Source organism: Netta rufina, assembly GCF_964035555.1.
Source record: "Netta rufina genome assembly, chromosome: 20".
Classification (NCBI taxonomy): Eukaryota; Metazoa; Chordata; class Aves; order Anseriformes; family Anatidae; genus Netta; species Netta rufina.
In genome coordinates, this window is record NC_140144.1 from 1,478,652 (window position 1) to 1,502,293 (window position 23,642).

The 23,642-nt window shown below is 43.9% G+C and overlaps 1 protein-coding gene across 3 annotated transcripts in view; it reads right to left on the reverse strand.

Moving 5' to 3' along the window:
- EXD3 (exonuclease 3'-5' domain containing 3) overlaps positions 1-23,642 on the reverse strand; it is a 295,919-nt gene that overhangs the window by 141,710 nt on the left and 130,567 nt on the right. For all 3 annotated transcript variants that reach the window (XM_084299220.1, XM_084299219.1, XM_084299221.1), the window contains exons 12-18: positions 14,746-14,912; positions 8,971-9,109; positions 8,389-8,602; positions 7,771-7,880; positions 6,496-6,691; positions 5,051-5,217; positions 2,508-2,678 (exon numbers count right to left, since the gene is read on the reverse strand). In XM_084299220.1, coding sequence (XP_084155346.1) covers positions 2,508-2,678; positions 5,051-5,217; positions 6,496-6,691; positions 7,771-7,880; positions 8,389-8,602; positions 8,971-9,109; positions 14,746-14,912 — 1,164 coding nt within the window. The remainder of the gene's footprint in view (positions 1-2,507; positions 2,679-5,050; positions 5,218-6,495; positions 6,692-7,770; positions 7,881-8,388; positions 8,603-8,970; positions 9,110-14,745; positions 14,913-23,642) is intronic.

Sequence of the window (23,642 nt, forward strand, 5' to 3'; positions counted from 1 at the left end):
GGGACTTAAAATTCCTTACAAAGAAGTTTGTACAAAAGAAACTGGAAGACCTGGCCAGAAACAGAACTGGGATAGGATTTGATAAAGTAAAGAAAAATGTATTTAAATAGAAATAACGTGTTCTTTATAGGGATAACAAAAAGGAATGCAAAGGGTGGCTTACCCAAATAATGGCAGCTGTACACGCAGAATGATGCTGCATAAGAGATACTGAATATCTTCTTTCTTTACCAGTAACAAAACTAAATCCCTAGGGGATTGGGTGCATGCAGAAATATCAAGGCTTGGGATGGAGTCAGAAGCCCCTGGTGAGGAACAGCTGGATGCACGCAGCCCTTCTCCAAGAAGGACCTCCCTATTTTGCCACAGAGTAGGGCGCCAGGCTTTGGCTAGTCTAGACCATTACACAAAGCCACTGATGCATTTTTTACCCAAGGTGCCAGACCACAGTACTGCTGTCAGGCAAGACCACGTTTCAGGGAAAGCACATGGCAACCTGTGTCTAGTTCACAGGCTGCTTTAAGTCAGGTCCAGCACAGCTCGTGCAGATATTTATCCCCCAGCTGCATATCTGCTTTGCCAAACAATTGTGTGCACAGCAATACAGCAGCTAGAATATAAATGCAACATGGTAAAAATGTCACTGCCACCCCCAACAAATGAGACTTGGAAAAATTACAGGGTGCCCATACTCAGACACAAAGCTGCTCTTCCCAGAGAGGCTGGTACCTGTGAATAGAAGGCTAAATGTTTTTCTAAGGGTGGACTGCGAGCTCTTTGCCCTCAACATGTGGAAAGATTTAAACATAGAAATAAAATTTCAGTAAGAATTTATATTATTTCACCATTATTAAAGACTTTCCGTGTCCATGATTATGATAGCACTTTTTAATCAATCACTTCCCCAGTTTAGTTCTAATTAAATGGCACTATGAAATAAATGCAGAAGAATGCAAACTGATGTCTTCTCACAGAAATTAACTGTGGGCAAACAGTGGAACACACTGGCTCCTGCATCAGTGGTCCTGCTCTCACAGGCCAGCAGATCTGAGATTACAGGTCTGACATGAGAAACTTGCCATGACAACTGTTGTTCAAAATAAAGCGTTTAGCGAATAGCAGCAGCACAATATGAAGCAATACACAGGACACAGACTTCAAGTTTATCCCGGGAATGGGGTTTCTCAAACCAATGCATGAGCATTAGTCTTATTACTATCTCATGCATTGGTCTAAAAAAAAAATAAAAATCTGCCCAAGCACAACTTACAAGGCTCTCAGGCTTTTAAGTCTGATCTCATAGAACAGAAGGTAAAGGAAAAGACCTCTTTGCCTACCAATACTTGAAGTCACTTCGACAAGTGGCAGTGAACAATAAGGACCAAATGTCAGGCTACTCAGGAGTGCTTGGCACAAGGAGACATGCAACATGGCTGATAAGTCATTTTAGGGAAATGACCTTAATGCAGAACAAACACCGTATCTGTATACACTTAGATGTTCCTGGTGACGCTGGTTTGAGACTGTGTTGTAACAACACCCAAACTGTCAATCTTGTGTTTGCTGACCAGGATCCAAACCTTTATCCTGGACTTTGCAAAAACATTTGCTGTTTTTTGGGTGTACAGCGTTCAACATTCAACTTTTATTCAATTGAGACTGACAGATATAAAGCACAGTGGGAGGAGTCTATTTTTATCTTTGATTATCCAAGCACAGATCAAAGGCTCTGCAATACAGTAACACTCCAAGGGCTTTTGATAGTGAAAGGATGTTTGTCTGGTCACCATAGAGAAAGCGATGTAAAACATCCTGTCTGTAGCATGATAAGGTATCAGGATGAGAAGCGGAGACAGGGCTCTGGGGCAAGGCAGTGAGAATTAGTTTGTTTAAATGACTTGTGTAAGCTTGGCAGAGATGAGATATTAATTATTTCTGCAGAAGTTAGAGTTTGCCCAGGATTCAGGCCAAAAAGACATCTGAAGAGGAAACATGCTGTGCACCAGGCTGGGTGATCAGTGCAAATTTGATAGCAACACACTGTGTGGGCTGGATATCTCCATTTCGGCCATGGTAGAAATATGTCTGAAATGAAGAAGCATGTGTCTCTCCTCCGAAAGGCAGAGGGTCAAAGTGGTTATGTGAGTCCAGATCAATGTTTGTTGTCCTTAACACTCATCCTTTCCCAAATATTCCACTGCAATTTGTGGCTGATCAACTTTGAGTCATCTCACTAGCTGGTAGCCAGCTAGGAAGTTACAGGGCAATTTTATTATGGAAATTTTCCCATTCATACTGAACAGCTAACTTTTAATTATGCTTCTTGACTGACCCAAGCACAAGGCAGGCAAATGGTTATGGCTGAACCAGAGAATGGTGTCTCACACAGGCACAGCAGGAAGCATGGGCTTGGCAGTTGCTGCAAGTCACTAACCAGTAATTCAGCAAGCATCAGACCTTCTCCAAGGAGTGTAGATGGGAACTATAAACATGTACGCGCAACTAACCTCAGCAGCTTTCCTATGGTCATCCTCATTCTCCAGCATCCGGACATCTACACCAAGGCAGTGAAGATAGCGTCCAAGGCCTTGCAGCATGTTATCACAGACCACACTGAACTCTTTGGCAGAGATGGGAGCAGGGGGACATGAGGTCTCTTTTTCAGATCCTTTGCATTGCTACAGAAAAGCAAGACATCTGTAAGCAGTAGAATGGAAGACTGATTGCCATTACACTTGTGCTTTTGCCTCCCTGCATTCATTCAACCAAACTCTACTGTCCTCTGCCACATATATTACAATTTCCCTCATGCTCTGCAAAACCTCTAGCTCTCCTTTCAAGTCCTTTCTTCATTGACTACCTACCACTTGGGCAGGAGGCAAGACATGATGGGGCTAATTCTAAATTACACATTTACTCACTGGCCAACCAGCCACCCAAAGGAGAGATCCGCACTTTCCCTGGAGAAATTCCAACTTGATTTTCTTTGATCTACAGACACTGATTTCCATGAAGTCACAGAAATACATCTTCAATACTGCTATTCCCCTATCAAATTAGGCTGCAAATAATATAGATGTGCTGAGGTTATTCTGTGGGAGGGGGATCTGACAGACAGAGGGAGAAACAGGTAGACAAAGCATCAGATCAGCCTTGTTATCTTCGGAAGTTTAAAAATAGACAGTGCCTGAATTCTGTTTATTTCATTTCAAATGTCTGCTCCCGGGTGAGTTCCTGTAGTTGGAGACTTTGTCTTTGGAGGCTCCCAGAAGTACAATAGTTAAGTTCATGGAGAAGGGAAGTTATTGAGGAGCCTCCAGGGTTCAGCTTTGCCTTCAGGAACTGGAGTCAGCTGGGATGGCTGAAAGAGACAGCCACCATCTACGTGGGGCTATGATTCTGTGATTTTATGCTCTTTGCAGCATTTCAGATTAGCTCTGCAGGAGCTGACTCAGGCCTGGAAATGCTGTAGAGCACCATGCAGATATACCTGGGCTGACTGTGTGAACTAGATCCTAGAGCTCAATTTGCATGATGACGCCTCTCGGCAGCTGCTCCATGCGCTCAAAGCTCTGCAGCACTGGGTGGACTGGCTGGACTGTCACTGCCTCCTGAAAGGATACTGGCAGATGCCCTGAGGCATCAGAATGCTGTGATAACAGATCAAGTTGACCCTTCCTTGTTGAGGTAGTTGGAAGACACTAACCCTGTGTTGCTGCCTCTGTTCAAACAGATGTAAAGGAGCAGCAGCTGGCTCTTAGCTCGTGTTTATTAAATGGCCAGCAATGTTATACGTAGCTTTTTTCTCACGTTTCATGCCAGCAGAATGCAAAAGGCTTCTAAAGGAGAACAGTGTCATTAGCCCCACTTCAGAGTGGACAAGGAAACACCAGCAAAAAGAGCTTGGATTCAGGCAGGACACAGTCAGGAGAAGTCTGCTTTTTTGAGTCCCAGGCCAAGTTTTATCAACCACCTCTTGGCTAATGAATCTGACTGTACAAAACACAACAATGGCCCATGAGTTCACAAGGTAATTCAAGCCTGAAGTGCTAACTTTCCCCATCTCTGCAGCAGCCAGTCAGATCTGTTGTAACATACAATTTTCCCATGAACACAAGAGTGCTTAGGAAACTACTAAGCAGCTTTGTGTTTTACTGCCTAAGACTAATGTGACAGAGTACATTCACACATGCTTGATAAGGAGGATCCTGGTAGCTGTATGTGAGAGTATCTCAGTCCAAGCATGGAAGGTAGTACTGACTTCAAGAGATAAAGTCACATTTGGGACTGCTTGGAAGGATATGCAGCCATAGGGAGTCTCATCAGTTAATAAACAAAACTTGTCTTCTGTTGATGTTTTAATAGGTGCATAAACAACTAGATAGCTGCATTTTAAAAGTCTTTATTACTAAGAGAGAAGGTCCAGTCACATTCCAAAATATTGAAGAGGTCACATAGCTCCAAGTTGCCAGCTGAGTTTTAAGGCTCCACCACAACATATATTGCAAGGGTATGCTAGTCACAGTTTATGTGGTGGTGGACTGGGTGCCAGATACAAACCATCAGAAGGAAGACTTTTTTGATTGATTGTTTTTGACTTTGCAGACTTTTACTGCAGGCACAATAAAGGAGGCATATGCATTGTGAAATCATAATGTAGAAGGTCAGTTAAAAACAAAAGTAAGGAAGTCGGAGCTTAAACCTGATTAATGCACCACTTAGGCCACAGAATTCAAACCCACACTAATGAGGAAATGCAGGAGCATTTCTACTAGCAATGTTAGCTAGATTCTGCCACACAGATCTATACCAACATTTTGCAAAGACCTAAACCTAAAATTGAAGGGAAACACGAACTAAGGCACACAAAGGAGGAAATACATTTTAGCAGTGAAGGGGAGGAGCAGGAAAGATGTTTGCTGCAATAGTCCTGAGAACAGACTACACACAGGCATGCCAGGCATAGCTAATAGTATGACTGAGAGACAAGGTAACGTATGATTTGCAGGGGTCTTGAGCAACATGCAGCTCTTTGAAGATGTTTACAAACCTGTCCACAAGGTGACGGTACCTCTTGTTTATTCAGCTGCTTTTTTGCCCTGGCTTTTATGGTTGGTTTTCCCACCAGACTCTTAGTTAGGTCTGAATTCAGACCAAAGCTTGCTGGATCCTTACACAGTTTCTCGTAGATCTCCAGCAAGCAGTATGCATCTGAAGCTGAAAAAAAAAAAAAAAAAAAAACCCACCAAAAAAACAGAATATAAGCATCAGCTGGATTCATTCAAAAGCCAAAAAGAAGCTTTCCTGATGCAAAGAAAAGCCAGCATCTTTGTAAATGCCACCGAATGCACACAGCCTGTGAAGCTCCATCTCATTAGTGTAATAGAATCATAGAATTTGGGTTGGAAAGGACCTTAAAACTCATCTAATTCCAACCACCCTGCCATGGGTAGGGACACCTCCCCCTAGATCAGGTTACTCGAAGCCTCATCCAACCTGGCTTTGTTGCACCCTGTACTCTTTTATTGATTCAGTGACCATCATAACCTAACACACAATCAAAAAGAGTCAAGGCAAAGGAGCCCAAAACTGATAGGCCCTCTGTTGTCTCTTACTGTAACGTTATGCAAATTTTAGTGTGTCTATTTAAACCATCAGGTAAGATAACTTCAGCCAACCCATTTCACTCTCCATTGTTACTGAGCAGCGGCTTGCCCATGGTTTATTACTGCATCTTAGGTATGGGAAGGTAAATTCCCATTAGATGCAATATCTTAAAAAGTAATAACTGAGTTGTTTGCAATCACCTGCCCACACGCACTACCATCCAGCCTCTGTTCATTGCAACGGGAACTAAGTCTCCAAGCCAGTTAAGCCAGTTAAGTTACAAGCCTTGGTGATTAACTTTTGTGGGAACTGTGTCAACTTCAAGGATAGCTGAATTTAACAAAGGGCTGGTTTGCTTCAGTAGGCTGTCCTTTGATGCCTCAGGAAAAGATTTAGACTCAGACTTCTGACTCTGGGGTAATCAGCAGTAAAAACCACTGTTGCCTCTACCATACCGATTCGGTGCTACACTCTTTGACACCATGTCTACCCATTTTTAACATTGCTCTAACGAGCACTTCACTATGACAAATAAACACAGCACTTGTTGCCCAGAAATGCTGTGAAATGAGGCAGAAGGAAATGGACTTTCTTCCTTTCGTTTACTGAGAGGAGTATCCACTGAGATGTTTCGTCAGACAAAATCTGCAAAGCACAGGAATTCTTTCATGAAATAATGAATCACTGGACAGATTAAACTTCAACCATTAAAGCTATGTCTGCAAAAGGACAAATATACCATGTGCTGGCTTCTCTGAACAGGAATTAATCCGCTGAGCCATTTTTCTTCATTTGCTACTTAAAACAATTTTTCTGGTGACAGACAACAGACAAACATGTCGTCTAATGGACAAATGTAGCACCTTGTGACAGAGTCAGTGACCAGACCTGCATATATGATCTGTTCCTCCCGCAGCGGCCGTTTCTCCCAGTTAGACAGCTGCTCTGTTTTATCTAGAGGTTTTCCCAGTACATGTTGTACCAAGAGGCTGAGCCCTTTCTCTGGCTGCCTGATCCCTTTATCCTCATAGCTCTGCTCAACCTTCCGGCTGCCCTTCTTCCAGTCAATGGAGGCCTTCTGAAGCTGATGGAAAAAGAAGGATATAAAACACATGGTTATAAAACAAATTCTACAACACCTCCTGTTTTGGTGGGTGGGGCCACACAGCAACTCTATCATTTTTATATCTTGCCTGGCATATCGAATTCCATTGTCTCAGACAAGGGCTGGGATGACATTATATGTATAAGGTGTCCGACTATTTGCTTAACAAACACACTTGCTGGAAAGAAATCTGCTTCATAGCCACAAAGGAAAAAGAAATAGTACAGACTGACAACATTGCATCATAGCAGTGGGGCTGTGATTGTGACTTCAAGATTTTCAGGGTGCTCAACCACACTGAAGGCTGTTGAACATCAACTTAATATAAGTTCAACACCTTTCTCCTCCTGGATCCAGAGAAAAGGTATTCCTGCAACACAGTGGGCAACAGCCTTTCTGAAGTTGCCATTTCTCAGATAAAACTGAGGTAACAGTTGTTGGCAGGTACTTCAGACACCACTGCACTTCCCTGATTAAGCTATCAATCCCAAAGATCTGGATCCTCCCCAGTCCACAGCCATTAAAATGGTTGTCCTTAACATTTCTGCAGAATGCTAAAAAAATAGTGTGTGTTAGGCCATAGACATCTGTATCTCAGATGAACAGAAATTCCTGTGCTTAACCTGCAGCCCTTCTGAAATGTGATGAGTTTTCTACAAATCATGAGCTTCATATCTGCTTCAACATATTGTTGGAATATCAGTGTTTGTACAAGAATTTATTCACATCAAGTTCAAGTATGCCTTGTGCTCAGGAACTTCTTCATAACTGAACAGAGCTGTATCTCCATTTTGATTACATTTTCATAACTTGTATGAAGGCTATGAAAAGATTATTAGTATATCAAGCACTCAGTTGATGAAAAGTAAATGCTTCTGTCTTTTGTTACAAAATCAGATTACCCTCAAAGCCAGAAGAGGAAAGGGCCTATTCACTCTCTTAGCCATCTCCTTGCCAATACAGGATACGAAAGTACAATGCTGTGAAATCATGACAGTTATCTACCGGCACACAAGCAGGAGGCATATTGTTCCATATCTTCACGTGTTCACCCTTACTTGTTTGTCTACTGTGAGTAGGTCCACTACACCTTGTGATTGCTTATCCATGCCTTTCAAAGCAAAGCACGTGGCTGCAAGACTGCTAAGGTCTCCAGACATCCCATAACCTGGAGAGAAAAAAAATACCACACAGTTAGAAAAACTCAAATCATGGCTAATGCACTGCAGCTTTTTTTTTTTTTTTTTTTTTTTTTTTTCCCTAGTTTGGAGTTAAAATGCTTGTAATGTATGTGTAAACTTTGGTGGAAAGACTGTTCTGATAGGGAACAATGCAGACTCCCATCTCTCCTGTTCTGAAGAGATACCCTTGCAGATCAAGACTTGGAGAGAAGAAAAGGTAGATGAAAAATGATGAGTTTAAACTCAATTTTGTTAAAAACTGCTAGATCAGTGAAAGGTGAACAGAACAAGAAGCTTTTAGCTTCTAAGAACTTGAAAGAGAGAACTATGAATTTGTCCTTGAACTCCTGCCAAAAAGGCTCTTCACAGAATTGAAAACCATGTAAGACCAGGTGAACTATTGTATGGTAAGTTGGAGAACACTGGTGTCCAGAAGGACTGATTGTAGAAGGACTGATTAAAGACCCAAGGCAGGGGAGAAGAGAAGCATGTTACCTAGTTTAGTGATGGCTGCATCTGAGTAGAGCATCTGGATAAAATGGGGAAGCTTCTCCTTCTCACCCTCCATCTCAGCTTGTTCAAGGAGCTGTGGCAAATCAAGCAGGAACACCTCATCCTTCACAGCGATTTGAAGGAGGGAGACACGGGGCTTCCCAACCATGCCGAACGAAGGCCTCCACTCCATGTCAATAGCAACAATCTGTCCAGGCTGCAACAGAGACAAAAACTTCCTGCATTTGCAGACTGTCCTTACTTAAACATAGCTGGGACCAGCTTGAGCAACAGTCAGTATCCAGAATACAAGTGTTTCCTTTTCAACAACTGCATCCCTTTGCTGGTGTGCACACTACAACAGTCTCAAGTGACTTTCACAGCACACTTGAGTTATCCCCTTGGGGCTTCCCTGCTACAGCAATTCCCAACACATTCCCCAGTCAGACAAGCCTTAAGGCCTCACTGCAGTCCTTGACTTCTGGAGGGAGATATTTGATGGCAGTGACCCACATACAATCCCATGTACCAGCCTGTTATGGAGTTTCTGTTCCTTGATCTTGCAGATACCAGAGTTACACTCACCTGCAGCACCTTTTCCCAGCACTGCAGCATCTCTTCCCACTTTTGCAGGAAATGAATATTTGCACGTGGAATAGGAAGCTGGTAATAATCCTTCTTGTTGATCTCTTCATAATTCTCTGCTTTTGTGGCCTCTTCTACACTGCACAGAAGTAGATGCAATAACTTTAAACAATGCAACGAGGGGAAATCCTGGTTTGGAGGAACTTTGGGTCATGAAGTCTTAAGCCCCTGATTTCAACCTGGACCCCATGCTACCTCTTTCTCTTTGCTCATTTTACCTGTAATCACTGCAAAGCATCCTGACTCATCTTCTCTTTTTATTCCTATAAATGGTCACAGAAATGGCACTGTGTCTGAGACCTCACCACACTAATGCATTGTATCCACAGCAAAGAAAAGTCAAACCAAAACACTTGTGTCGGAGTCCCGGTCCCTGTCCTCAATGCTCATCCCTCTTTCCCAGAATTGATGAAATTTGGATGACAAAGTTGGGCAGCTGTTTCCACATTCAGAGATAACACATTTTAGATTTACTGCTTTTTGCCCTGGAGGTTAACATGGAAGTCTGCTAGTTCCCACGGTGTAATACATAACAGAGAAGTCATCTCTGACCAGCATTGTGTCCAAACAGGAGCTTCACACTTCCTCCCAACATAAACTGGCTCAGAAAGAGAACCTTGGACTGCTTCACACTAAGATTACTTCCAGCCAGGAGAGTCTCTCTCATCATTGATAATGCAATGGCTTGGGAAGACTTCATGTACTGCCTGTTGCACCTTCTTCTTCTCTACCACCTTCCTTGTAAAATGTTTGCATACTCCGTACAAGAACGTTTGCCCTATACTGCACAGCCAGCACTACATTGCCAGCTGACCCCACAGACCATGTGCCTGGCCTATGCTACTCCCTCCACTTGGGTTTCAGATGGTACCATGCAAAGAAATTAGTATCTCTGTATTTAACACACTGGAATTGTTGGGAAGATGCCAGCAGAATGAGCTAACTGATTTCCTACAACAGGATCTTACACAGCACATTTTCTTTACAAAATGCAGCAGAGTCTCTTGAAATGGCCTTGTAACTGGAAGGTCAGCATATTGCTGTGGTGTCTCATCCAGATGATGCAATCAGAGGAAAGAAAATAATAAAAATATCCAGCTACTTTAGACATATCACAAAGTTTTGGACACCCTCTTTCCCATAGAGACCTGAAATGGTTTATTATTTGAGAAAATATTTACTAAACTTATGTTTAGGGGACTGTGTGACTAATTTTGTAGCAGAGCAGCTTTCACTGTACAAACACTCTTTTCCATGGGTTTGTGTGCATGCGGAAGTCAATATTTGTGTAAAATATTTAATGAAGGTGTGCAGTCTCAGGTCTCCGGGAATATTCTTGTCTGTGGAGTTCAGGAGCAGCGTGTGGTGTGAGCAGTGACAGAGATGATGTCATTTATATGCTGGTACCACCTTGTTCTCTACACTATGAACACCCTCTCCAGAAACCTGCTGCTTTGTTAGCTCAACAAATAATATAGCAGAAAGATTGTTTTATTAGATTCTGTGGCTCCATTGATTTTATAGCAGCTACTGCAGTAGGTATCATGACCGGATGAGTAAACTGGGACAACAAAAGGCTTTGCTTGTCTGCCAGAACTCATCATGAATGGCACAGCACATCCTAATCTGTGTGCCTTCACTCCACCTGGGCATGATACAGGCTTCCTGGAGCAGAGACATGTAGTGAGATTCCTAACTTCTTTGGTTTTTATCTCCCTAGATGCAGTCTGTGGTTAGATCACACTCTTGTTAACCACCTCTTTGTGTTTTGAGGGATTACACCTCATGCAAAAACCTCCTGGCTCCTAACAGGTAGCTGGTACAGATTGAGGAGGGAGGAGGAAGCAGATCCACTGATGCATCAGAGCTACGCAGAAGCAGGTCCTAGACAGACAAGAGTTTCCTGTGCTCCAAGAAAGCCATGTATTGTCCGGAGAAGTGAGCCTTTGCAGTCAGTGTTAGAGGGTAAATACATGTGTCATATTTCCCGAGGTTACATGCAACTTGAACATGAACCAGTGCAGATCTGCAGTGGGAGAAAGATCAGATCCCCAGTCATGAACTGTTTAAGGCTATCTGTGATATCCTCCCCAAATATTAGTATTAAGAAGTAGGTACTCACTGAATTACTCATAATTCAATTAAATCCAATCTATACTCCAAATATATGATTTTTAGTTAAGAAAAGATCCTTTTTTTTTCTTTTTTTTTTCCTTTTTTTCCAGAATTGCCTCCTCTAGGAGATGGAAATTTACTGTGGTGCTGTTTACAATAGACCTGATGATAAACTTGTTAGAGCAGGTAACCTTGCCCAGTCTCAGGCTTGCTCAAAATGGTCTCCTTAGTGAAAGGTCAGCATTAACCAAACATCCAGTGACTGTTGAATGGAGTTCATAATTCTGACACATGATACCAGAAGGAAAGTTTTCCACTAAGAACACACAGTAAAAGGAAGCACTCATGTCATCAGAATGCAGCTGCATGTTCTGCAGAAACATCTGAAAGCCCCAGACTATGTGGGGTAGTAAAAGAGCAAGGGCATGCAGACTCTGCCTCTGCTTTTTGCAGAGTTGCTTTTTGCAAGTTGCAAGCTTCCAACTTGCTACCAGAGGAGCAGGGGTCATCAGCTTTCTGCTGGCTTTAATCCTCCCCAAACAGGCAATGAGTGATATCACCAACAACTGGACCACAATTCGTATCAAGTCAGATTCAGATTCCCATTATACGCACCGAAAAGTTCAGACCCATATATGAACTTATTGCTTTGTATTACTGGTTCCAAACTTTTCATGTCATTTCAAATGTCAGCAAAGCTTTGAGCTATGCTGCACTGAAACCAGACAGCCCACAGATCTCTTGTATTTGCATCAAGTATTCAGGGATTGGTCCTCTTCTATGCAGAGAATCCTGCAGATGAATTTTCTGCAATTAGATGAATTCCTGTTCTTAAATGACTGGAGAAAATGCTGCTTGTTTGCAACAGGTCTCCAAAATGCCTGTGAACCCAAGGACTGTGGTAGCCTGCAGTTTTGCAGGAGTTCGGTTCATGAAAACACATGGGCACAGAGGCTACCAGACTCTGTGTTTATGGGACCAGACTGAGGTTCCAGATATCCTGTGCAGTCCTGGGTGAGACCCTGAGAGGACCATAATGCAGCATCATCTGCAATCTCCGCAGTTCCACAAGACTTGGCAGTAGCCTGCACATGTGCAGGACTTTTTGCAGGGGAAAAAAAAAAAAAAAAAAAAAAAGTTCTAAAAAGGGTCCCAAATAAGGCAATCTCTTAATAATTTGCTTTAACAAAAGCTTGTGGACAGACTCACTAAAGCATGGCAGAAACACCGTCACTTGTGAACAAAAGGTGAGCAACTGAGGACTCAGCAAATTATTTGTAATGCATCATTTATCCAAATGCAGCCATTCTTCCTCTACACAGTATAGCTAAGCAACTGTCTGGGACACTGCTGCACGAAGAGGATGATTTGGGGTTGCTATCTCCCAGACACAGCACAGAATACCCAGAATCAGAACTACAAAGCTCTGGTACTCCTCCACATTTAGCGCACTGTGGGGATCAGACAGTTTCTAATCCTTAAATTGGCTATATTTGGCCTTCTTAAATTTTGAGCCTCTTCTCAACTTCCTACAGCTTTGGCTGCACTCAGCGTTGAACCTGGCTGACCTTTTCCCTCTGCAGACCCTTCATCCTACCCCTTTGCTCCTCCTGCACCAGCAGGTTCACAGAGAGCCTTGGCTGGGGCTGTTTGCCCAGTTCTCTGCACTTGAAATCAAGGAGTTGTAAGAACCCATCTTAATATAAGGGTTCTTTTTTGTAGCTCTGCCTTTGCACTCCCCTATCAGGTCACGCAACGGAGTGAAGTTAGGAGAGGAAATGCGGCTGCTGCAGGCTAATGTGCTGCATACAACACAGGGGTCCCAAAGCAGAAGAGGAAACATGGTACTGCATTACTGGGATTGCACTAGAGGAAGGAAAAGGGATGGCAAATAATTAGGGGGCTAAAGGCTTATAACCTCACTTGGTAAATTTGTGCCTGGGAGTCTAGTTTTATCCCAAATTCAGTTAACACAACTCTTCTAGGATCTGATCCCAAGTGTCAAAAATCCCCATTACTTCTGAGAGCTTTGGATGAAGCAAAAAATACAGACTGCCTTAAGAGCTGTCAAAGGAGGAAGAAAACAGACATGATTAAGAATTTTTGAGGAACTTTATTTTGTTGCCCACAAGTCTCCCAAAAGGCATTAAACCACATTAAAGTACATGGGGGATGTAGAGTATATGGACAACTTACACAGACATGTAATGAACTCAATAAAATAAATGCATGTTCAGATCCTACCTGCATCACTTCATTTTCACTAGTGATCTGGCAGAGGGAGTCTGAAGACCTGTCCACAGCATCTCAGCTTTTAAATACTCATGAGTGAGTTTAAAATGCATCTTTCCAGACATTTCCAGGCTTATGAAAAGCAAATGCGGCATTTTCATCACCAAGACGTGATCTCAGTAAATGGAGAAAGTTTTTGCAAAATTATCTCACGAAGGTATAATGGGTTTATGTGGCAAGGTTTTGGTAGCGGGGGGCCATAGGGTAGCTTCTGTGAGAAGAATCTAGAAGCTGCCCCATGTTAGGGAAGGGCCCCACTGCTGACCAGAGCCAAGCCAGTAAGCGATGTTGTTTGCACCTCTGTGAGAGCATACATGTATATAAGAAAGTAAACAAAACAAAACAAAACAAAACAATGCTGCCACACAGCAGCTGGGAGAGCGAGAGGAGTGAGAAACAGCCTTACAGGCACCAAGGTCAGTGAAGATGGAGGGGGAGAGGTGCTCCAGGCGCCGGAGCAGAAGTCCCCTGCGGCCTGTGGTGAGGCCCATGGTGAAGCAGGATGTCCCCCTGCAGCCCATGGAGTACCACGGTGGAGCAGGGTTCCACGCTGCAGCCCGTGGAGAAGACCACGGTGGAGCAGGTGGACCTGCACTGATGGAGGCTGTGGGCTGTGGAGGACCCCTGAAGGAGCAGATTCCGGGCCGGACCTGTAGTCCGTGGAGAGGAGCCCACGCAGGAGCAGGTGACCTGGCAGGAGCTGCTGCCTGTAGGGGACCCAGATTGGACCAGTTTGCTCCTGAGGGATGGACCCCGCGGTACGAACCTGTTCTTGAGGAGCTGCTACCCGTGGGAAGCCCACACCAGATCAGTTCAGCAAGGACTGCATCCCATGGGAGGGACCTCACAGCAGAGGGGCAAGAGTGACTGAAAATGAGTGGCGGAGACGAAGATCCATAGACTGACCACAACCCCCATTCCCCCATTCCCCTGAGCTGCTCAGGAGGAGGTGAAAGAGGGTGGATGGGGGGAACACATTTTTAGTGTCTTTCCTTTCTTTCTCACTTCTCTAGCTTGTTAGTAATAGGCAATAAATCTTACTATCCCCCTACTCTGAGTCTGTTTTGCCCATCACGATACTTGTTGAGTGATCTCCCCATCCTTATCTCAACCCTTGAGCCCTTTGCATTGTATTTTTCTCCCCCTTTCCCTTTGAGGAGGGGGAGTGAAAGTGGTTATGGTGGAGCTTGGCCGCTCACCTGAGTAAAACCACCACAGAAGGAAGAATTATGGTAGATTATTTTAAGCAAATACACAGTCTTTGTATGATAAGTAGTCTACGATGAACGGAAATGAAACAGTATTTACCTCTCTTGGATCTTAAGCTTTTGAAGCTCATCAGCCACTCCATTAGGTAGCATCTCCTTGGGCATATTGCAGCGTTGTGCCCATCTTGCTGCTGTGTTCAAATCACAGTAACTGATTAGCAACTGTATCAGGTGCCCTTGAAGCCATTGATTCTCTCCAACTGTGCTCTGCAAGGAATTAGGGGTGAAGGAAGACCGTCAGTGCAATTTCCATCACAGGTATATCTCACCCACTTTAAAGATACAGCATCCTCCCTGTGGTCCTGGACCAGGGCAGAAAGGGGCAGGAATTCCTACACTATAGGAGTGACATTGCTCAAGCCCTGCAAGCGCTGCACTTCCTTCTGCCTTCTGATATGAAAAGAACATCTGACCCCTGAGATCTCACTGATGTCTTTGGATTTCTTGGCAGCAAGGCTGCTCCAAACTGCATTTGTTCAGGGAATGAGACTGAAGGCCACAGGTGCAGCATAGATAAACAAGAGTAAAACAATGTCATTTAGCCAGACTGATGACTAGCATGTTATTTGGTTGGTCTGAGATATTGTTTATATTAAGAAAAATCAGAACTAGTGACTGACCAGAGTATAGGTCTTTGAGCTGATTAGGCAGGTAATTATGGAAGGGGCTAGGGTTTGTACTGTTTTAGTCCCTTTCTGTGCCCACACATGACTCTGAAGTGATGCTGTAACTTGATGTTCATGCTTCTGCAATAAAGATATACATGATCTTGTGTCAGTGCAGGAGCTTGAGTTACATGCACCTGCAAAATGGGAAGACAGTTGGAGATGTTCCCTGTTCCCAAATATTGTCTGGTGGGAGTGAATGGTGTGCATGTGCCTCAGCACATTTCAGAGCCTGGGGGCACAAGCACGAACTCACTGCTGGCTGTGGTTTAAACCAGTGTGGAATCAAGCATGTTGCCCACACTGGCACCAGGGAGCAACTACGTGCATAGGCAGGCAAATAGGCCCATAATATTCTCCACTGCAACAGTCAGAACCACCTAAGCTTTTTTCTTGTTCACCCTCTTACTATCTAGGGTGCTGTGGCACAGCAGCTCTAAGAGGAAATATGAATACAGTGACACCAACAGTCAGCTACAGAAAGGTGGCAATAACCCACTCCTGCCCAGCCAACCCAGCTGTGCTTGCAAATGTCCCAGAGCCATTGCAGTCAGATCAGCAGTTTATTTCTCTAGCCAGTCCTGTTGACTGATTTACTCGTGGATCTGCCTTAGAAGTTATTACTGTCAAGAAAACTTAATTGCTAAAACAAGTTGAAACTCTGCATGGTAGATCTGGATCTGCAGATATATGGCTCTATTGCTCCTAGCACTACCAACAAGTATTTTTTAGCATAGTGAAAAGCCACAGGAATTAAATTCTCAGGTGCACACGCCACTGCCATCCTTCCTTTGCTGCCCCACCAAGCAGCACTTGCAGGGTCAGAGTCTGTTCCCAGGGCCTGCAGGCACCTTGCTCTTCCTCCACCGCATGTGCAAATGCTGGCAGGCTGGGTGGTATGCTGGGGCCACTGGGCCTCATTCCTCACATTCTTTCAGTAACTAAAAGGTGAGAAGTTTTCTTCAAAGCAGACACCCTTCACAGAAATCAGGAAACAAACCTGTTGATGGCCTGGAGGTAAAAAGGAAACAAAACAAAACAAACAAACAAATAAAAGCAAACAAACAAAAAACCCACAGAGGTGCAGGAGGGAATACAGACTTGGAAGAAAAACCACAGAGAAATTTGGCATCCCAGGTAGCGCACACAAGAAGCCAGCCTGCCCATAAAAACTGCTGCCTCAGCACTAAGTCTGCACCCCTGTGACTTCGCCAACTGCCAAAACACATTTCTTCTCACGGATATGTGGAGGGATATTTTCGCTGCTGTTCCCAAGGGGTTAGTGATGCATCCAGGAGCCACTGTCAGCAGGATGGGGACCCAGGGGCTGGGTGGGAGCTACCCAGGGGCTCAGCTACAGAAGAGAAGCAGGAGAGGGAACGCAGGGACAGAGCAGAGAAGGAAAGGATCAGCTATCACACTGCAGCTTCTTGCCCTCTACATTTCCTCCCCCCACATCTCCTCTCCTGGCCATGCCAGTCCAGCTACTTTGTGCATCTCTCACATCTCTGTTTATGCAACTGAGCTCAGCCAAGTACCTAGGACATAAAGGGGTTTGAATAACTCCTCCTGCCTAGTTTGCCAAGCCACTTCTCAGAGTCCTTCCCTAAAAGAACATATTTTCTTATTAACATCACAGAGCAATTCCCTCTTCTAGGTTGCCCTGTGTCCATCCTATTGTCTTTCTGCCTTTTTTTCTACAACACAAAGTCTTTGGGTTTGGATCTCTCTTCAGTTCACCCAGAGTCAATTCTTAATAAATCTCATTATGTCAGCTTTATTTCTGGAAATAATGAGGTACAAATTTTTTTTTCTTTCTTCATTTTTTTTTTTATTGTAACAGATTTATTCTTTCAACCACAAAAACAACTCTGTAAAGAGGGTTAATCTCTCCAGAGATATTACATCTTGCATTTTGAAATCGAAAATGACTGTGTTTATTTTTTATTTTTATTTTTTTCTGAAAAAATAACATTGTTGTAAAGGGGAAAGGCTTCCACCACAACAGTTCTGCAAGAACGTGGAAACTTTGGCCCCAGAAGATGTGGATACAGATTCAGAGACTAATGTTTCACTAGGGGTGACATTTTATGCCTTTTGTTTTTTGTATATGGACACTTGGAAGAGGAAACTGGCATGGTTGTTCTGATCAACATCAGTGACACCTCCAAGCAAGAAAAGATTATACCATGAGTCTTGTTTACATCCTTCTCTGAATTCTAGACATATCATACGTTCTTTAATCCATAGGCACACACAAAAATTCCTGACACCAACAATAACCCATGATTAAAGCTTTCCAAAATGACTCCTGCAGATTACCTACCCGTAAATCCTGTTCTTACCCAGCTGAATGCTTTACAGAGCTCATAACAGTCAGTACAGAGTAAACTTAGCAATGTCCTGATTTTAACATGTAGCATCAGCAATTCTTCCATTGTTATCAATAATTTTGGATTCAAATATCCAACATCTTTTCTGGAAGTCACACTTACCAGCCCTAGATTAGTTTTATCTGTGTGAGTTAAGCTGCATATCTGTCTGATATAATTCTCTACTTTCTCCCAATACCTTTTACTGAGCAGTGAAGCTATTCACACAAGTAACACTGACTATTTGAATGTCTTGGTTAATTTCCCCTGTTCTCAAGTGCTTCCAGAAATAACAAAAAAAGTCCTGTTAGTGCAGAGAAAATGTCAAGTAGAATATTTTAGATCCAGCAACTTTAAAAGCAGCAAAAAAATAAAGAGGTCAAGACCACTGTAAGCCATGGAGGACACCACCAGCATTTCTAAAATCATGCATTGTTGCAGGTACTGTGCAGACACCTTTGTTTTAAGGATACCCTGGAACATCCTATTGTGTTTTTTTCCTTGTTACTTTATTTGTGATTGAGATTTCCAGTTTGAAGTTAGCATTGTTTCTACTACACGGAGAGATGCCACATCAGTAGCTCATTAAAGGAAAGGATTTACACGTTGGCGCGGAGCAGGGACCCGGAGCACAAGCTCAGAGCTGGGTCACAGCCCGTTCCACAAGAGAAGGGGGATCCTGACCTCCAGATATCTGAAATAGATGGCACTCGGATAAAAGATGCCAGCTTTACTCACACTCACTTCTGAACAGGGTTTCTTGTAAAAGCAGCAGGCCACTCACCCATGGCCAATGCACAAAAGACAGAAGCATGAGAAAGACAGATTTTCTCACCACTTGAGCTGTTCTCTCTCTCACAGTGCAGGCTACTCAGATGCACTAATTTATGAACTGAAGATGAACTAAATAGCCTCCATTCATATCCCAGAAGACTGACTTTCAGATAGCAATCAGTGCGTCATTGACAGAGCCACACTTCAGTGTTCTGGAGGCCATTACCACATCAATGGCGGGGAAGTGGTCTTTCTTCTCTCTTTCAACAAAGCTCTGGCAATGTGGCTCCCTGGGGCATGTTCACACTACCTAACTTCAGCTTTGTGAATCAGGAGACTCCGCTTCCCAGTCTCCCCATGCAATCAACTGGGAGAGACAGCTCGGCTCTTCTGAAAGGCAACGCAGAGGAGCCTAACTTATGATATCACTTGAAGGGATCAAGGCAAAAGCAACCTTTAAAACCAACTTGTGGCTGCACCAGGGCTCCTCACAAGGAGCTTATTGCTCCTGGGACATCCAAACAGAGCTGTTAGCTTGTGACAGCCAGCTAGGACAACACCATGCGAGGAGATGTGTCCACCTCTGTTCTTCTTTTTGCAGCTCTCACAACCTCACCAAAACAATTTCTTGTTCAGAAGTCCAGGTGCCAATATCACATGTCCAGCTTGTCTGCTCAAATTCCCTGGGCTAACTGCATGCCCAGCTGCAGGCTGAGGAAAGCGATCATTCCCTGCCCAGCACCTGGGAGACCACTTCTGGACATGGGGCCTGGTTTTGGCACCCCATTGTAAGCAAGGTGTGGACAAAAAGGAGAGACTTCAGCAAAGAGCTGGTAAGATGGCTGGTGGGCTGAAGCATGGGATGTGTAAGAAGGAATTGGGGGATCACGGCTTGTTCAGCCTAGGGAAGGCTAAGCTGGGGTGTATGGGGTGTATGGGGAAATTCCTTTCTCTCGTATCATGGGCCATCATAGAGAAGACAGAGTCATAGAATCATAGAATCATAGAATCATAGAATATCCTGAGTTGGAAGGGACCCTTAAGGATCATCAAGTCCAACTCTTGACACCGCACAGGTCTACCCAAAAGTTCAGACCATGTGACTAAGTGCACAGTCCAATCTCTTCTTAAATTCAGACAGGCTCGGTGCAGTGACCACTTCCCTGGGGAGCCTGTTCCAGTGTGCAACCACCCTCTCTGTGAAGAACCCCCTCCTGACGTCCAGCCTAAATTTCCCCTGCCTCAGCTTAACCCCGTTCCCGCGGGTCCTGTCACTTGTGTTAATGGAGAAAAGGTCTCCTGCCTCTCGACACCCCCTTACGAGGAAGTTGTAGACTGTGATGAGGTCTCCCCTCAGCCTCCTCTTCTCCAGGCTGAACAGGCCCAGTGACCTCAGCCGTTCTTCGTACGTCTTCCCCTCCAGGCCTTTCACCATCTTCGTAGCCCTCCTCTGGACACTTTCCAACAGTTTCATGTCCTTTTTATACTGTGGTGCCCAGAACTGCACACAGTACTCGAGGTGAGGCCGCACCAGTGCAGAGTCAAATCCTTTTAGAAAGTGCAACTATGTATAAAGGAAAAAAAGGTGACAGTGAGGGTGCCAAGGCACTGAAATGGGTCTAGAGGGGCTGTGGGACCAGGGCCCTGCAAGACCTTGTCCAACGTTGAAGTTTGCCCTGCTTTGAGCAGGAGGACAGACAAGAGACCTCAACAGGCTCCTTCAAACTCTACCTAGCCTCTGATTCTGTGATTAGTGTTGCTGGGCCTTCCAAAGCACCAAGGCTTCTCTTCACACAGACAGGTGGCTTCTTGCAGCAACTGCTGCTTTCAAGTTCCAAGCACCTCCCGGGCTAAGAACACCCAAGATCTCGTCTACCCGGAATACAGGATGGTCCTGATCATGCTCAACAGTATTATAGAGAGATCCAAAATACATATCCAGCATTGGGATTCTTTCCAAACCTCTGTCAGGCAGCCCCTGGGGGAAGTCATTCATCTTCACCAGATGAAATCATCATGTCTCCAAAAACTGCTCATGCTGCCACAGATGAGACAAGGTATATTACAGAAGCAGAAGAACAGACTCTGCTTTCAAAATCAGAGATGAAGAGAGAGTATTTTCAACAAATATTAAGCACGAAGTTTAGACTTTAAAAAACAAAAACAACAACAAAACCCCCCTGCAACATTGGACAACTGAACACTACTTCACAGCAAACTTCACTCAACTCAGAACTGCATAACAGTCTGCTGGCATAAGCTCCATTTCACAGGGCACACGATTCTGTCTACTTCAGAGATGAAAAAACACTCCATACAACAGTTTATTGCTCTGAATATTACACAGATGTTGTCAGCTTTAGCTTCAGCAGCAAACCAGAACACAGGTATCACTCTTGGCTGCAGAAAGCCTAAGCCCAGACAGAAATCCAGGTTTAATGTTGAAGCGGTAATACTCTAGGACAACAGTGCTCCCATCATGCCCAAGTGAATGGTCTGCCACACAATGCCCCAGCTGCTTTGGGATGCTGGGAGATTTAGGGTAGAGCAACATGACACATGTTTAAGAGTGTCACTGAGGCTGAATCCTTGGTGAGGCTGGTGAACCACACCAGCTTATCAATGCAGCCTCTTACAAGCTGTCCTGAAAAATCTGCTTTTACTGTCTGATTAGCTACTACTGCTGTGCTTGCAGAGTGACATTAGCAAAGGAATCCATCCTTCCATGCATGTCACCATCTATTTCAGACAAATCTCCCAGGAGGGAAGGCAGCCGGAGGCTGTGTGGGTATGAGTCAACCAGTGACACTTGTCTTGGGGCCAGGATCAGTTCATGGTCCTCTTTTGTTTAGCAGTGTAGGTGTAGCCTGACACTTTTAGTGACTTTCACTGTGGGAACAGCAGAACTTTTATCTTTTTTTAGCTTAAATTAACTCATTTTCCTCAACCACATCCCACAACAGATCCAGGTATGTGGATACACGAATTAAGGTGCATTCTCCTGCAGTACTTTTTCTCCCTTCCACTTGTACAGGGAATGTCATAGATGTATGCCTTTAATGAGCTATAGAGCCAAATTAACCCTATTCAAGTCAGCTTTATTTGGAGGGAAAAATAATTGCAAGGCATCCATAAAAAACAAAATGAATATAAATCCTTAACAAATAGACTAAGGTAATTTTACTTGCTTTTAAAAATATAATTTCTTCTGTCTTCAGCTTGGTGATCTACTTCAACGTGAAGGCTGTCCTGAGGGTCTGTGCTTCTCCCAGAAAACCATTTTCATTATTGTTGCAGAGGCATCTTCTGAATTCTAACCTAACTCTGGCTCGAGAACTGCTGAATATTATTCATCACAAGGATTAGCAAAGGACCAAGAACTTGCTCTGAATAAATAAGCCACACAGTTTTGATATGCTTCCAGTTTTCTCACACCTCTAGATCCCATTATGGCAGATATTTTCTGGGAAGATTCCAGCACTTGGCAAGACTGAAAATGAATGAGTATGGGGAAATTGGCCAAACTCTTTCAGAGCACAAAGTAATATGTTACTTATCATAGTAGATGCTTTGTCTAAGACTAATAACAGTGCACTGAAGACAAACTGGCAACCCTTATCTTCCCGGTGTATTTTGAAGTAGCATTTATCTATCTGCCTTTTGTCATTTTGTCACACATACACAAACAAGGTGTCACTGTGGCAAATGGCCAATTGTGCTCTCCAGTTAAAGAAAGCGAGGGCTGCCACCACATACTGCACATCAGGTGACCTACACTGCTACTAAGTTCACTGAGCCTGATCTTAGGACCCAAAATTTCTCTGCTCCCTCAAGCCTAAGAAGATTTATATACACTTGCCAAGCACTTTCATAAACTTTCTACTAATGTCACCATAACACAACTTTACTTCATTTTGTGTCTTGAAGCTTGAAATCCTGCATTAGGAAAATAAAACACTCTGTTAAACTTCGACTTAGCAGAAGTCTGAGATTGCCTGAAGGATTACTATCAAAATGTAACTATTCCAAAATCCAACTTAGCAGCAGTGTATGACATCCACGTGCACTACAAGATCCGTCACTCCAGCTAGAAAAGCACAGCAAGGGTCTTCAGTGACAGCTGAATGCTGCCAGGGAACTACAGTGTTGTGGGGACAAGAACAGAGAACTAAAGCACTGCTTCACTACAGGACTGCAAGAGCTGCAGATGTGTAAAGAGGAAGAGCCTGCAGGAACAAAACCACTGTCGCTGTGTCTCCTCCGCTGCTGTTACACGAACTGATTAAGTATTACACTTAATCAGTCTGTCAGGATGCACAGGAACTGAAATCACCATGACGCCTTCCCATTTGTTTTCAAAAGCCCTAATATTAACCCTAACAAGCTAAACCAGTATACCAATTAACCTAACCGATCACTCAATTATATGTTCCCATACCCAGTCACAATACATAATGACTATTCATAAACTCCATCTTCCTTCCTAAACAATTTGGAATTCCAGTACTTTTGGTCCCCAGTGGGGCAGGAAGATTTACTGCTTGGGGCCAGCCTGTGTCAGCTCCATATGGTCGATGCAGACTTATCAGAAGGAAGGATTTGCAGGTGGGGAAAGAGCCTCAGAAACTTTTCTCCTTCTCTTCCTACTCCAATCTCCCTGCTTGGGTCAAATTCCAAGACATGAAACCAAACAACAAAGCTGGAATCTCCCATTATTTTGTCCTGGCTCTCAGGATGTTTTTTAACAGCTTTCCGTAGAGGTCCTTCCATACCAGGATGCATCGTTATGCTGCCTGGACACGGTGCTAATGCCTGGCAATTCCCCTCAGATCTCAACTTTTCTTGTGGAAACAGCTACATGAGACACTGGTCATCAAAGAGCTCAGGTTGTCGGCTCCATCACTACCTTAATTAAAAGGCCTGTAAGCTCTGAAGTGGAATTAACTTAAAATCTCCAGGGTTTGTTGCCAAAGAACAGAAGAAAGAAGCTAATTTCTTTGCTTTTTTTTTAACCCAGCCCTGAGCTTCCCTCACATCAAATTTCTTAGTCTCTGCTCTGCTGTTTCTAAGCAGGTTTATCAGGGCTTATGACCAGCCTTAGAGAGCCTTTCTCCAGGTCATGCTGT